Source organism: Orbicella franksi, chromosome 3 (genome assembly GCF_964199315.1).
Source record: "Orbicella franksi chromosome 3, jaOrbFran1.1, whole genome shotgun sequence".
Lineage (NCBI taxonomy): Eukaryota > Metazoa > Cnidaria > Anthozoa > Scleractinia > Merulinidae > Orbicella > Orbicella franksi.
In genome coordinates, this window is record NC_138147.1 from 34,621,310 (window position 1) to 34,638,192 (window position 16,883).

At 38.6% G+C, this 16,883-nt stretch overlaps 1 protein-coding gene across 10 annotated transcripts; it reads left to right on the plus strand.

The window, feature by feature from the left end:
- The first annotated feature begins 633 nt into the window (after window positions 1-633).
- On the plus strand, window positions 634-16,858 carry LOC145482258 (uncharacterized). Of its 10 annotated transcripts, XM_081460911.1 has the most exons (4): window positions 1,026-5,494; window positions 5,607-13,544; window positions 13,794-14,589; window positions 15,737-16,858. In XM_081460911.1, exons 3-4 carry the CDS (start codon window positions 13,831-13,833, stop codon window positions 16,091-16,093), a joined length of 1,116 nt encoding a protein of 371 aa, XP_081317037.1. In that variant the 5' UTR covers window positions 1,026-5,494; window positions 5,607-13,544; window positions 13,794-13,830; the 3' UTR covers window positions 16,094-16,858. The 10 variants fall into 10 exon arrangements, with proteins under 10 accessions (XP_081317042.1, XP_081317037.1, XP_081317035.1 ...); XM_081460916.1 differs by lacking the exons at window positions 1,026-5,494; window positions 5,607-13,544 and adding an exon at window positions 634-1,016; XM_081460909.1 differs by having other exon boundaries at window positions 1,026-13,544.
- Window positions 16,859-16,883: the final 25 nt, after the last annotated feature.

Below are 16,883 nucleotides of genomic sequence, written 5' to 3' on the forward strand. Positions count from 1 at the left end.
TATATTTATTTTACTTTTAGAATTGGAGCTTTCAGTAATCTACTTGCTGCATATCAACTAGGTCAATGAAAATTGACACGATTTAAGTGTAATCCGTTTAATTCTACTAAATGAATCCGGTGTCTTTGAAACTATACATCTTTCAACAAACCCATTTATTTTTTGCATTTAAGTAAGCACTGAAAGCAACTGAACAAGAAAACTGTGTGCACCGTTGAAATACACGAATATTTTCTTCAGTGCACGCTAATTAAGATCAGAACGTTACTTCTCCTTTCTGATGCCGTAAAGTTTTTTAGTGGTTACTTCTGGGAATTTGGCTATACAACATGACCGCCATAGTTCATGGAATTTATGATTTTCGATCTTGCTTCACCTGTCACTTGTCGACGTCTGCCCGACAATGTCATGAGAGAAATCAAACTGATGTTAGCCTAAAATCCCTCTTTGTAGTTTCAAAACGTATAGTACGGAAGATAAATCGATGATTTTGTATAAATAAAATGATTCCTGGAATTGAAGCTAGTTGATTATGAGTATCGTAAACCCGCCAGCCCTGCAGAAGACACAATTCATGTTAAAAGATGTTATTGACAGATACATGGAAGGTGAAAAAACAAAAATAAAACTTTATCACCTTTCAATCGATCCGGGCAGCTGTACGAAGAGTTATAAAAATAAAACGTGATAAAATCACGAAAACCAGCTGATAACATCAAACCCGGGAAATACCCGGATTCAGTGACTGTTTAAGAGGATATCAAAAGCTCCTGAGGAGAGGGTCATTTATTTGAAGAATTCGCACCCAACCTTTCTAAAAAGATGAACAATAACTTGATACTTGTTTCGGCTGCAACTTAGTAACCGATTAGATTGTGGAAATGAGGCAGACGCAAATTTGGTTATAAAGGAGTAGGCCGCGTTACACTGCTGGCCTGGGACAGACAGAAAGTGAAAACAACAGCGGAAAGAAGAAGCTAAAACGGACAGAAAGTTCTTCGTCATTCCAGTTGTGTGTAAGTAGACTCTAAGTAATTTATGACTAGGTGTAAGGTAAAATATATTTGGCTATAAAATAATCAAAGCATACAGCAACAGTTCGTGAAAGAGTGGTGCCTGTGAAATGAACTCAAACTTGTGTGCTAGCATTTCTTAAATTACGGCCTTCAACATCTAAGCTTTTGTAATGTCGTCGAACGTAACCAACATAAGCCGTGCGTTCAAATCCTGTCTGTCTACATAGTTCAATCTTTCTCCTGTGCGTTTTTACGTTTTACGACTCACAACGAAACGCGCGTACGGAATTACAATGTCTTTAATAAAAGAGAAGTAATTTTAATTTAATTTGGAGCGGAAGCTATTGGAGGCAGCTTGAGAAGTAGAAATCGCTGACACGTCACCTAACGTTTGTCAGTCTTCGCCAGCTAAAACTAATCATTGTCTTAATTTTCGCTGAATACTTTACTTTGACGGCGAAGCTCTTCATCTAAATTCTGTCCGGCTAGTATATTAAACTATTTTGAAAACGGAAATAAATTTCATTAGTAGGCATAACTTTGGAGGGGGCCATGGAATTTGCTATCATGGCTCGGTTTTGCCTGTAGTGATGTTTTACTGAATATCTTTACATTAGATCGTAACAACCTCGAACGACAAACTGAGTTCGTTATATATCGAAGTCCATAGCTATCTACAATTGGTCTTTCAGGGGTGTAGCATGCATAATGCGTGGAGTAGACAAAGCGATCGCCGAGGGCGCGACCTGCTGGGGAAATTTTTAATTTGCTTAATTTTTTTCGTTTTGTTATTATGGTGATGACTGATGGCAGGATAAAAGGAATCGTTAAGATGGTTTTGAACTTCAGTATTGAACTGAATAACGTCTTCGCTTTTTGCAAAGTTTCATTCCGTAATCAGGGCAACTTCAAAACAAGACCTAGGTCAAACCAGCCGATTTAATTATTGCAGTCACTTTTCGCTAATAAATGTAGAAATATAGATAGGTTTTCATAGATTCCGGAACTACGTGCCTTGCTTACGTGAGCATATTGTCGCTTGGCCTCCGGCTGCTTTCAGATACGTAATCGCCCTTCAGTTATGAGAGAGACTCGAACCTGTTTCACTAAGATCAGGATTGATAGCTGTAGATTTTTACTGTCACTCAGTGTTAAAAAACAAAACAAAACAAAAACAGTTAACCAATATTCCTTTAACTCTCAGAAAATAGTTATACACAATACACACTTGAGACAGTCGTCATCATACGTCTATATTCAGTTTCACTCTGCTAAACAAAAAGCAGTCTGCCAAAAGCGATCAATGACAGTCTTGAATGTTCACTCGAAACTGTTTGTAACGTCAAGAATAAGTTAAGAACAGAACAGCGGGGAAATTTTTCTTTAGACAATGAGTTCACAGAATTACTCTCTTTCGTTTGAGATAGAAGGAGTTTACTCTAAGCACGAATCACCAAGTATCTCGCTGTTGGTGTCTTTTAAATTCTTTCCTTCCCCTTCCCCGAGCTAACAAGGGGAATACCAGTTCAATTATAGCACCAGGGAAGGACTTGCACTTGCTTTCGTTCATGGCAAGCCAAAAATAAATAATTTTGCATGAGATTCCAAGATAGATAGTTGTATCCGGTGAAACCCTGTGTGAATAATCTGTGGATTTGGGGGATTTTGTTAAATGCAAGTCAAGGGGCTCAGTTGATTTTACTAAGATTTTCCCATTTCCGGGCAATTAATTCTCTTGCAAGCTCGGAGGAACGCATTTGACACATCACGATTGCATGCTCACATTACACTCTCGGCAAAAATTAGCGATAGCCTCCTGCGCAGACATGAGGTAGTAAAGATTGCATGACCAGCCCAAAAAGGCTACAGTAGGTTGTAATATCAGGCATTGAGAGGTAGGTGTCTGTCACGCAGATGTTATTCATCATTTAGAAAGATCACGGTATACTGTATTTCTATTTCAATCCGTGTCAAATACTCCAAAGAAATGTTATCATATTGAATGCATGCCTGCTTACTGCACTTGTGCAGTTCTCTGCTACCTGTTGACACTTGTTCGAGTGTTTCGTTTCAATATTTTAAAGAATCGTGCATAACTCGATTGGGCTGTAAAGAACATTGATTGAGTTTTAGCTATTTTTTCATTTACTTTGAATTGAAAGCTTAAAGGCATTTTTACATTGACACTAACTGACCCAGCCCGACTGATTAGTAGATAGATTTTCATTCTTTGTGGATGTTTGTCGATAAGGTCAAGGCGGAGCTCTACACTGCATCTTCTTAAATGATTAAAATCCATGGAATTTGCCTTAAATTGTTCAGTATTTTATCAGTTGGTCCACTATGTCTTCTTCTCTTGGAAGCTTATTCCAGAGTTATTCTAGTCAGCAGTATCCATTTTCAAAATAACTGCAGAGCGAAAGCATTAGTGCATAATTGATGCAACCTGCTACGAGAATATTTGAGACAGATCGAGCGTGTTGAGACTAGATCATAGTCAGTAAAAGCCTTCAAATTTAAACTTCAATGATCCATCCTTTAAATCAGAAAATCACATTAGCAGAAATATTATCTCGGCTAAGATTTCATTCTACAAACGCCGTATCTTAGATGCCTGATAGCACGATTTCACCCCACCCTAGACGTGCACTCACTCGGGAATCTCAATTTATAGCGTGCCCTCTCTCGCTGTTTTTGAACTATCGATCGCTGCAACGATTCCCAACCAACGGAAGCATCGCCAAAAACTAGTTTACCTAAAAATTTATTTGGCAAAAAGCTAGAGAAAGTGATGGTTCCTTCATTTTCTGGTCTGTATTACACAAGTCAATAGGCAGGACCCCAACGCCAAACCTGAGGCACTTCGGCAAAGTATGGTCTTTCTCCTACTAAAGGGACTTCTCGGGGATCAAAACGATCGAAAGCGTGTGTTTCGGACTCATGACTCAAATTTGATTGAGAAGGTAAATTTTGAACGCGTGAGGCCCTAGACTGATGCAGGCCTGTCAAATGAACTCGTTAGGACAATTGGGGGTAAGGTTTGACATGCAAGGTACATGATGGCAATCTGAAGCGGCAACAACGTAAAACGTTTTCGATAAATCAGCTGAGTTGAACCTCTCTATTTCGAACTCTGAGGAGAAAAGAAAACGAGTTCGAAAACCGCAATAATCGAGTCAGCGTTAAATATGATAATAACAAATTAGTGGAATTTTTTTCTTCTGAGAGTTCGTTTACCTCGGCGGACCAGACGAGAACACTCTCGGACGAAGTTTGTTCCAGTAAAGGCAAAATTTTAGTTTTCTAGCTGTGTTGTCACATGGTCGTCTGATGTTATGGTGACGAGGTTTTCATCTTTCAACCCTACAGTCGAGATCGAGAAAAAAACGGCGTTGATTTTCGGCCAAGTGAAGTCGAAGAAGCCGGGGATTGAAACAACCGAGATTGAAAAGATGCCGATAGCCCGGGACTAGCTAGTGTAAAGTGACTGAGGCAAGGACAAATCCAGGGAAGATGATATTACCGATTTCCAACTAGCAAAACTAACGAAAATTCTTGCTGCTGAAATAAGCCCTACCGCCGCGTGGTCTTAAACGTTTCCGTGATTTTAAAAGGTTCAATTCGCATAAAACTTATAGAAACAATGGACATCATCTCACAAGCGCCAGTTAAGTGGCTTACTTTTCGCGCTACTCTGTGATTGGCTGAGTCCACGTGGTGTTATTGTATTTTGCGCATGTTTGGACACGGGTCATGACCCGCACCTTTTCACTCAACAAAATGTTTTCACTTCGGCGTGTGGATCATGGAAATAGAAAACAAAAAAAATTGGCTTAAAAGATACTTCGATCAGCAGCGTCGTTTAAAGCGATCTTCGTCAACTTATTACTTGATTGCAGTTAGTAGTTCCAGTAAAAAGTGCCGGGAAAAAGCATTGTGTTTTCCATTCCAATAGCTTCGGGATTGCAACGCAAAGAAGCGACCAAACAATAGCTGTCGCAAGAAGCAGATGTACTTTTGTTTGAGCGGGTCGCTTTAGCAGCTGTCCATCCAGCGTGTTAGAAAATTTGCATACGCAGACAGTATTCCAAACATTCTAAAGCGTGCTTTTAATGGTATTTTAATATATGATAAATCTACTGAAATACCGCATTTGTAATTCGCAATTGCACAAAGTTTTAATTTCGTTTTGCTGCGTGACGGCGAAAAATGAATTTTGACGCGCTAGTGCTCTTGCGCAAAACAATGATTGAAATCGAAGAACAATGCATTTGGCTGAAGCACGTTTGCTGACGAACTGTCACAAATCTGTCAATTGTTTCAAGGGCAAGTTGAGGCGAGTTCAAGTCGCAGTTCTCTTATCGGATGAACCACGCGGGATCTGTATCAATTCATTCCAAACGCGTTTAACTTTAGCGTCGACAACACCGTGGGAAAAAATACTTCGGCGGAAACTTTTAAATCGCTTCAGTATCCAGGTAAGAAAATAATCTTGTTTTTGAACGGATCTTTGGTGTTATTCTTCGGAAGCGAGAGGGATTTTCGACAGATGTGAGAATTTCGTTTATGGAAGACAATGAATTGTTTCAGCTGTCAAGTCAAATTGAGTGCCGGAGCCTTTTGCTGTTTTACAAACGAGCCCGTCTTCTCACTACACTAGGTAAATGTTTTCGTTTGGAGATTTCTTAAGTTTGTGGTAGGAACTTTATCTATTTAGTAGGGGTGAAATGGTTTTATTTCAATTGCACGCCACGAAATTGTTATCTCGAAAGAAATTCTGAAAGGTTTGTGTTTGGACCACACACCGGATAAGCTAAAATGCGAAGATCTGCTTCTTTGAAAATAATATTTAAACGTCTTTGCTGGTTTGTTTAGCTGGCTAATTACTTAAGCTGAAAATGGATATAGTTATTAGTTCAAATAGTTTCTTAATTTAAGCTTCAAATGGAAAATGATATAAACTGTATACAGTTGTATGTTATTGTAGCTTCCAATATTATACGTTGAACGAACCGACTTTATTCAAACCGAATGTATTGCTTGTTTATTTTCGTCCACATACGTTTTCAATTTGCACGGTTGTAATACAAGCTAAATTCGTTCTTCGAATTGGATAGTTTGAGCGTCTATTCAGAACTAGATAACGAAATAACCGTGCAGCTACAGTCTGCATCATTTGTAACAGCCATGCGACATTATGAAGTAAGAGACATTTCTTTCTCTAGCAAATATTCTCGAGACAGTTTCTAAAATAGTTCCTGAAACATACTGCTGTTTGTTAATGGTTCCTGTGCCGTGGAGATGTAGTTTTATTGGAAGATAGAATATTTATACCTCTGAAAGGTTTAAGCATGCTAGCACCATTCTATTTTAGTGTTTCTATTTTTGTATTATCGCGCGTGGCCCCGGTTTGCTCGTCAAATTGTAACTTGTTTTATAAATTTTGTATTTTTATTTTGGTTCGTCATTTCAAGCAAAATAGCATCCTTCGTCAGATATAAACATGTTTTTGATTATATTCGACTTTGTACTCTGTACTTTGAATCGCTCGAACTCGTGATATGCGATGCCAGTAGCATATGAACGTCATGGAAATTTCAGTGCAGCGTCGAGGTAAGGTTTCCTTTTAATATTTTTGCGTGGAAATTTTGCTTTGGAGACGAAATGTATACTGAAATGTAGAACGTAGGCAGTTAACGGTTTATAATTCATCACTTCCTGATTGTGTAGAAAGGAAGTGAGATTTTCTTTCTTGATCATGAAAAAAAAAAAACTATATTCGTAACGTGAAAATCGAAGTCAGAAAGGGGAGCTGTCAGTATCTGGGAGTATTTTTAGGACTTAAAAAGGCGTGAGTGAAATATTTATTTTTTACGTTGGATCTTTTGTTAAAAAATTTCGTCTTCAGTTCGAAGTGCAGTGTGAATTATTGGAGATGATTTTGTTCTGTTGGGTGGAGAATTCTTCAAGGACCTACAGAGTGGATGCTTTCCTATCATTAAGTTTTTTCAGCCTGCCTGTATGGTGCCCGATAAAACAGGAGCTGCTATGGGTTATGTTCTTAGTATTCCAGACATGGGAAAGCTAACAGTTCTTTAACAGTCAGTTTGTATTCAATGACTCGCTCTGGTTCTCTTGTGTTTTCTTTAGCTCATATAGTTAGTCTTTCAAATCGGAGTTAGTTTCCGACCCAGTTTATGGCCGAAACCTTAACGTAAACTGATGCTTTTGTGAAAATCTTTATTTAAAAACACGAACTTAATTTAACCTCGGAGATCTGTCAGTGAATATAGCGAGCATCTCATTAGGTCAAATGGGACATTTCAGCGGAGATTTCACGTTCAGGCCTGAAACTTAACAGATTCCGCAGGAGTCAGGTTTTTACTTGGCTCTGTTGTGTGGACTTGTATCATCAGTAGTCACTTCCATTCAAGGGGAGGAGTGCCTGTCGAAACGCAGATAATTCATTGTTTCAAAGTGAAGCTGGTTTGCATGTGATATTTATGATCACGTTGAAATTCAAGCTGGCAAATTCGAATCCCGGTCCAGATTGATATCACAGTTGTTGTTACAAGCATGAAATAGACATTGACCCATGGCCCACTTGTTTTTAAGGCAACGAGAGGTTTGTTGGGTTGAATTGTTGCGTTAACTTTAGAGGGTCAAAGTCTAGGAAGCAAGCGATTATCAGCGTGGTGTTCATGTAAAATTCCTTATAAAATGCTTAGGATATCCTATAAAAGTTCGCTTCCGGATTTTAACTCGCAGTTGGTTGAAGACTTTGACCAGCAAACCAAAAAACAAGATTGTTTACAAGAGACGACGGCTGATTTTACAGTGAAGAAGGCACTAACAGCAATCAACATCAATTTCACCGTGAAATCGAGCTGCTCAAGAAAGGACGTTTAAAGTTGGATCGCGTGTACCATATGTATACTCCTTTCTGGATAACAACCGCTTTAAATTCCAAATTTAAAGGCTCAACGGAAATTGTAGCATAGCAAAGCGACGTCATCACAGAAACTGGATCTCAAGATGTCCTCGCCATTGAACAAAATCAGTCAATCCCTCCAAGAACGTTTCCACAGTCCTTGGAAGCATATCGAGTGCTTTTTAGCAAACTTTGTTATTCTTTTCGTTACTGAGACAACTCGAAACAATTTGTTGTAAGGTACAAGTTGTACTCACCAACCAACGTGCAAGAATGCAAGTGACCGCAGACTTCAAGTCTGAAGTGTCAAGGTTAATTGATAGCTCTTCATTATCGGATTTGAATTAACGTCAAATGATTTTACAATAAAAAAATGCTTAAAATTCTGTACCTGGGAATGCCGTTATGTTCTTTCCGCAGCAGGCAGATAAAATCACAGCTTGTATAAGAAGTTATCGCGGAAATGTTGCATTCTGTCAGCTCTTACTTTACGAAGGGAGAAGCATAGAAAGAAACAGAGTTTATGTTTATGAAGCAGCTGAGTTGCGTCTGAAGACCAAAGAGTTGCTGATAACCAAAAGGAAACAACGTCGTTAAAGATGGCTGAGTAGGAACTGAAACTACAAGTATTGTTTTTCAAGATGAACCCCTCGTTTATATGTGGCTCATAGAAGATGTCTCCATATGGTTACTCCATTTTAAAGCGACTGTGTATTTTAAAAACAGTTTTATTTGATGGGCACTTCACTTGATTGAAAAGATGATCTCTCCCAAAGGTTGGTCTGCAATATAGGCAGGCGGACCAATGGAAACATACTCAATTTCTTGTGAGTTACCGCTTTGTTGTACAACTTTAGAAATATGTTCCCAGACGAAATATTTTACAAGATATTGGCCACTGAGACACTCGGTTGGAGTTGAGTTTTCGAGATAAGGATTATTTTGAAGTGAGCTTAGCCAAGGATGTCAGCGTGATGCCATTTACGGCAAAAAGTATGATGCGATTTTTTTCAGTGTCTATGTTTCGTGAAGCCAACATGACGGGAAATGCACTTATGCGTTCGAGGCTGTCAGATAAATTTCCTGAAAATTTATTTTTGATCCTTAATATATCTGACCAAGGACTTGATATTTGCAGAATATATAAGAACTATTTAAAGACTTTGAGTAGCGGTGATAGGGAACAGCAGTTTTGCATACATGTATTAGTTAGAAAAGCTTTTTGCGAACTTTCATTTGGCCTTACATAAAGTACAGACTGCGACTTTTCAGTTTCAGTTGTAGGTAAGCATTATAATGACAACGTAGGTTTTGGCTTCATTTAGATTAAACAAATATGTATAGACGGCATTTACAAAAGACAGTGAAAACAATGTTGTTATCTTTATTGGTGCACTGAATGGTTTTATTCTTAGTTTAAGGGCAGTAGTGAGAGTGTATAGCAGTTTCGTTCCTGTCGGTCGGTTGCTAATGGTACAAAACGCAGTTGAGAACGTAATACCAAGCTGACCTTTGAGTCAAACTGGGCGGGAAAATTTTCTTAACAAATGCAAATTTGTCGCTATATATGGACCGGTAGAACGTTCTAAAAGATTGGCCCAATGCTTGTTTTCTCAAATTCTTTAAGATAATATTTATGTAGTACAACATAAACGTTTTTCGGCGAAATATAAATGTACAATGGACTTCACCAACTAGGTAATGTAAACAGTTTTCACTGGCTTTAACTTAAAAGCCTGTTTTTTAACCTTAAGCATCCAGCGACAAGACCCGAGGAATAGTTCAAGAAGTAACAGGTAAAATTCAGATATTTATACGTCGATGGTGTACTATTAGCTCAATCCGGCATTATTTAAAAGCAACTTACAGATAAGTTAACTTTTCAACACATGGAATGAAGAGCAAATGAACTGGTTGATCGTCTGAAGCGAGCACAGTCGATTGACTCAGTAAGTCAATCGCGTTTCCTTCCTTGGATCATAATATTCTCAGTCATGACTGCACATGGTCTGACATTACCGGCTGAGAAACATCGAACGAAATATGTTGCTATCTTGTTAGTTTACGGTCGGTAAAATTCAGTTTTGAAGCAAAATCCGATGTGTTGATCAGTTTTCGTTTATTCTTGTGGTTGTTGTGTTCCGACCACTTACAAGCCGCAGTATTTACGCCGGTTGGCGCCGGAAAGGTGCAAACCGGCAAATGTTCACAGTTCTGTATACGTACAAAACAATTCTACGCATGGGTGTTTATTTGATAGCCGTTAATCTTCTAGTTCTGTGTAGACAGAAAATTGTTATCTTGTTGCATTACGTTGCAACTTCTCAACTCTCGCCGATCTTAAATAGTTTTCATAAATGTCACTAAGCAGCTCTGATCAAAATTATTGCATTCTTTCAAACCGTTCGCATCAAACTGCCAGAATTACTTGCTAGCTGGTTAATTGGAAAGTAGTTTCTCAGGGCCTACAGGTAAAAATGCGTGAAAGCAAAACGGTGAAGCAAATTAACAATCCCTTTGTCCTTTTTGCATTTCCTAAACTTCCAACGAATAACAATTAACTGAAATAACGAACTTAAACGATCAACCCACCCATTTTCTTGGTTCCCGCACCCAGCAATTTAAAAAAAATTGGTTTAAATTCATCTTATAGCGAGTTCATTCGTTAATAATACCAAATCTTATGATAACCGATTCGGCATTCCATTTCTTAGCTAGAGGCTTTCTGACCTTTATAGAGTATATGGCTTATAACCAACACTCGACATGACATCAACGTTGCAACTGTTTACGAACACATTGTAGTAAGAGAATCAGCTTTAAAGTAACTGAGCGTTTCGAGTTTAGCCTTCAGACTGTTTCTTAGGGACATTTTCAAGATGATGACTCCTTCCCCGCCAAATTTTTAACAGGTGAAATATTTTAAGTAGAGTGTTTTCCTTAATTCTTATCTATTCGTATGTGTCTAAAAATGGTTGGAAATATTGAATCGTCAGTCAAGTTTTTATTGCCAATAAACTGACACAAAAATCAATAAATCTTAATTAGGAATGTCTGTATTATTCAACTGAGAAAGAAAGCCTGTATCTTTGTGCAATTTCAGTTAATTAATTGAGCTGTTCCAATCTGATGCTTTTTTCATGTTGATAGTTTTTCTACCAATCATATCTTAGCACGGGAGTGGAGTGATGTATAATTTTAATTCAATGGGGAGGCTTATAATATCCGAATATTGGCTCACAACCAAAATTTTTTTCACAACCGGTAAATTATATCAGGACAAGTGATTCTTGTGACGAAAAACAAGTATATTTCTCATTCGAGATAGATAATCCGTTTTTTTTTTAGAACCTTTCATTTCAGCCTATGAGAGAGAGACCAATGTATCAGTACTGCACTATAAAGGGAAACGAAATAAAAAGGAACTTGAATTATACGCATTGATGAGAAAGGTGTTGCGGTTTTTCTCTAGCAGCACGTCACTGAATACGAATTCCCGAGACGCTCCATCCTCAGAGAATTCCTAATTTAATTTATCCTTTAGTTCTAGACGACTTGGCGTTAAAAACGTGCTCAATTTTATGGTGGTTCATAGAATTTTTTGTCATGGACTAATCCCTCGGCGGCGAAATGGCACATTCAACTTGAAAGACCTGTTCTCCAAGTCGCGTCAGTCCTATTTTCTACCGGTGGCCTCATTCTTGGCCAAAGTGGTCTTGTGTTCCGTAGTCCTATTGACACTGAACATAAAAGATTTCATTCACGAGTGGGATTCAAAGGCTACTGCTAGCGACACCTGGGATCACAGCACTGTACGCATGGTGGCAAAGCTACCAACATCGTGCTTTTGCGGTTTTCCCACGGGTTTTCCCGCGTTAAGCGTTGCCGATATAACGACTTAATGTACGGTTTCTATCCAATTTTTAAGTTGCCAATTAAGATTAACTGAAAAGGAAGTGTACCTTGCCTAAAGCGGCCAACATTCCATTTGTCAGTCATCAAAAGTGCACTGCCGTATTGCTCGTGGGAAAGCGCGTCATCTTTTAAGAAAACTCTGCCGTCCACTATACAAGCCACTGATATTTGTCACCGAGGAAGATTCAATTAGTGATTTAGTTGCCGTTTGTTAGAAGCGATTTTCGGTTGTTTGCCCGCGAGAGCAAAGTAGAACGGTGATTACCAAACGGAGAAAAGTAAGTTTTTCTTTATACGTTTTGATTGATGATACTGTTGTGTAAGCGTTTATGTTAGTGTAGTTGTGAGAAGTGCTGGGCCACATTTGCTCTTTAGTCTCGGCTGGTTAAGCCGTGCCAACAGAAACTGTCCGCTTTTTGTTATGTTAGGTACATGTATTCATTAATTCGTCGCCTTGTTAAGCAGCATTTGAATCCAACTCAACTTGAGTTGGGATAGCTTTTATTCTTTTGTTGTTCGGTTCCTATTCTGTGTGTTAGAGATTTCGCTCCGTTTATTCTGAGAACGTTACCGCGGGCTTTTTCCCGCCAAATGGCTGAAGTGAACTGCCACCACAATGCAAATGATTGCAGGTGGCTGTATTTCACTGTCGGTGTATTGTGTCTTCAAAAGAATGAAGGTGACTGTCAGAGTTTTCTCTAGTGCAGCGCCAAGCGTTGTAATATACTGTTAAGTTAAAAGCTAAGAACCAGTTACTCGAGTTAAAGAATATTATCATATCGTTCTGTATATCTAATCGATCAAGAATTCGTTGTTACTTAAAAGTAAAAACTTATGGAACACTGAGTCATTGTAAACTGCAGTCTCCTTTTGCAGTCCTTTGTGAACAACGCTTCTTCGATAAAGGCAAACCTCAGTGCTATCTTTCCACAGTAAGCGTGTGAATCTGAGCGAGTGAACCGTTATAAATAAGAACTGTGATTACAAAACAAATGCTTGACAAACTTCGCTTTCACGAAACGTCACTCAAATGACGTCAGTCCAAACAAGAGGAGCCACCGAAGCTTGAAGTTGGCGCGATAGATATTTGCTTCGTGTTGCGATATTTTCCGCTTTTGTGTGAGTTCAATAACCGTCTCTTACGCTACACTATGTATTTGAAATGATTCTTGATGTTTCATGTTCAGTTGCGTGGCTATGACGCGATTTGATGTAAGTTCGTTGGTGTTATCGTATCTTGCACTGGTGTTTGAAATACCGGTTTATTTTCTCGGGAAGTTGTAGAGAAGAGAGTGCCTTGCTATTTTAGTTAGGAAATTAAGTAGCAGGTATGTAGGCATTTCTTAATTAAGTACAACGCGATGGTAGTACAGTAAAAATAACGCCTGTCTGTGTAATATTCAAATTAACATGTAAACTCGACTTGTTTTGACACATTTATTATGCTAGTGCAAATTAACGCGATGGCGTGAGATATATATGAGGCCTGGCGAATTTCCTGTTTTTCAAACGAAATATAGAAATATTGATCTTTTCCATATTCCAAAACAGTTGTGAAATTGTGGTGCAATATCACTCTATTGCGACGAACTTTTTCCGAATGATCTTCGTGAAATAATAGGGTTCAGTGTGTTAGAATGCAATAGCCAACCCTCTGCAAGCTCTAGAATGTTCATATTTTGGTGCGTGATAGAAAAATCAGTTATTATATTATATTTATTGTTGACTTTGTTATAACCTGATTGGGCTCGTTGCTATCTGCTTGGTGTTCAGCACATTTCATTTAAATTCAAGTTTAATACTTTTATTCAACCGAACGGCTAAAATTAAGGTTCGCACTCAGTACCCAAAGGGGACTTTTTCCTTAAACGTCTTGTTTTCCATCACACTATCAACGAAAAATTATTTTCTCTGTTCTCTACTCTTAACAGGGTAGCAGAGAAGCTGTTACCGGCGAAGGAAGCATAAATGTCCGAGACAACGTGTCGTAATGGTGACGGAGAAGATTCAGGAATAGTTGTTACAATAGAAGATGAAGTTGAAAACTCTAACCTTACACAGAATGACATTGTCGAAGAAATAAATGCCAAGCATCGTGTGAATCAAAGTGGAAGAATAACAGAACAAGCAATTACCCAAGAACATACTGAGCATGACAAGATAAAAGTGGATGGAAGCGAAACGGAAGAAGTTATTGCAACTTTCTTGGATCGAGAGGTGTTAAATGAAACATCCGCTGATTCTCAAGAGCGACCGAAAGGGGATTGTGCTATAGTAATACCTCAGAGAATAGAAAGTGACAGCGACTGTGAAAATCTTACGGTGGAAATTCCAGTAACCGTTTTCGTAGACGTCGACCGCGATCAGCTAAGGACCTCTGTTTTAAACATGGCCGACCAACCAGGAAACGTGTGTATCGAGATGGACAATGTGTTTGAGTTGGAGAGGACTAATGCCGAGAACAGTTTCGATAAATCGCCTTCAGACACAACCAAGATTTTATACTTCTCTGAAGGAGAAAGTACGGACGTTGAAAGCGATGTTTGTCGCATTTGTCATTGCAGCGAGGAAATGGAGGTCTTGATAAGTCCATGTTTGTGTACTGGCTCTGTCAAGTTCGTTCATCACTCTTGTTTAATGAACTGGTTACAGCGGGCAGTGATGAGCAAATGTGAACTGTGTCTGTATCCTTTAGCAGTCAAACGAAAGAGGAAACCTTTTAGTAAGGTGAGTTTATGTACTGTAATGCTTGTTGTTTTACATTTCAAAGATAGATTTTAGCCCCCAATCAGCCATTTGGCTGAGCATTATGAGTTAATCACTCAGTGCAATGAAAATACAAGCTACAATTAGTAAAAGAAGCGAATCCGACATAACTACATGTAAAACCCAATATTTTATGTCTTCGTTTCGTGTCACTCTAGTCAAGTTGAAACATTCAATTTCATTAGTTGTAGTAACAAATTGCACAGTCAGCAACATTTTATCGTAAAGCATAATAATACTGAATAATTGGGTTCTAGTCGACTGAACCGCAGCATCCAGCGTGCTACGTTGCGTTAATAGAATAATCGGCTGCTTTTCGCTTTGAATTTCCTGGGGTGTTTCCTAGGGGGGAACAACGTCTGAAAATGAAAGCTTCATCCTGTAAGCTTCCCGCAGTTATAATTCTCGGTAAGACGGTGAACAGTGAACGCGGTAGACCGCAAAATTGCGCGCTCAAACTTCCTAGCAACATTGCCGCAGTAAATTATCCTTCATTTGTAAGCGACAGGTGGTCTTTTGTTCGATAGTCTAAATAGGTTTTTAAGTTTATAATAGCTGTTTTTCAAGTCTTTGTTTTAATCGGAAGAACAAAAGACTAGTACACCAGTTGTCTTTGCTGGTTAACCGTGTCGTATCCTTGCTTATGCAAATTTAGCGCGGTTTCGAGAAAGACTGTTCTCCCAAGGAAGGTCAGACGAAAAGGGCTATTGACATTCCTGCGTTCAATCCATTTACTGCAATCCGTGTTTGTTTGAGAATTTTGACACATGCGATGAATTGACCTCTTTATTGCCAAGACTGGTAATCGCCTTTGTCAATTTATCAACCTTGTGTTAATGTACCGCCGAATTCTTAAAACTAAAACTAGCACTTAATGACAATCATAACAATACATATAACAAGCCGCAAAGTGAACCAAAGTGAATTTTAAACAAGGCAAGGTTTATTTAGATTCTACCAACACCTGACCTCTCTTTGACAGACAGCAGCCTCGTTTCCATAGCGTCGATCCTTTTGGCCAGCGGCAAATGCGCAGGCTCTGAATACGAGATTGTACAGAAGGTCATGTGATACTTACTCTAACACACTTATATTTGTTCTCTTCCAGTGGCGTCTTCCAGAGGACAAACCTTTTCCTATTCTGTGGCTATTCACCTTTGTTGTGGCTATGACGCTGAACGTAGCCTCCATAGCCAAAGACGGCAGTCAGAGATGTGTGTCGAATCCTTGTATTATTTTCTACGTACTTGGCTCAGCGGGGGCTCTTCTAGGACTGGCCTTCTTCTACCACTGGCTGCGTAAAACCTTGCGCTACGTAGCAAAATGGATTGCGCTTAACCAGGAATGGACTTTAGTGGGTCCCATTGACTTGAGGAGTCATCTGGGCCAGACAAATCTTGCCTACTCTTCAAAGTCACTCTCCGAGACAGACGCAACACAAGAACGTAGTAGCCTAGACGCGTAGTAGATGGACCGATAGTTGCATGCACAAACATTGCCTTTTGTTGGAGATACGTTATCTTGGAAAATTGACGGGAACTAAGAGGCCAGCGATGTTATCCTTCACGTGCACATGTCTTCACTTTTTGTGAACAGAGGCCTTAGCTGATGTTACATTTTCCGCTGAGGCGAGTTGGGAAGTTGAAAGAAACCTCTGATTTTGATGGTTGTAAACAGAAACTAACAGTTTTAAGGCGATGCATGGTTCAATAGTAGTTTCTAGATTTGTGTTTGTAAGTTATGATCGTTAAAACTTTCTCAAGTGACTTTGGAGACTAACACATGACATTCTATTTTTTCTTTGGATCGATTACGTCACGAATGATCAATCCAAAACAACACCATAGATGAAAATTAATTGAAGAGTAATATATTATGTAGGTAGTTTTGGAAGTCAGAAGTTTTTCCTATTCTCTACTTTCTCAGATTTTCTTACGTTATTTCTTGATCCAACTCACTTTTTGTACAGTTCATCCAATTGTGACGTTAACTTAAAATAATTATAGTTAAATTATTGAAAGTATTGAAAGTTAAATACAAAATTAAGAAATATATATCCCGTTTATTTTGAAAAGATAATAGAAGAAAAGAACAATTTTCAAAATTATTAACTCCAGTTTATAATATTGTAAAAGAAGGTATATTTCAAATGGTATCGAATGTTCACAGTTGCTGTACATGTAAAGCATCTTGTTACAGTTTTGAATAAAACTTTGTTATTAATGTAAAACCACTCACTGATCTTACGACCTCGC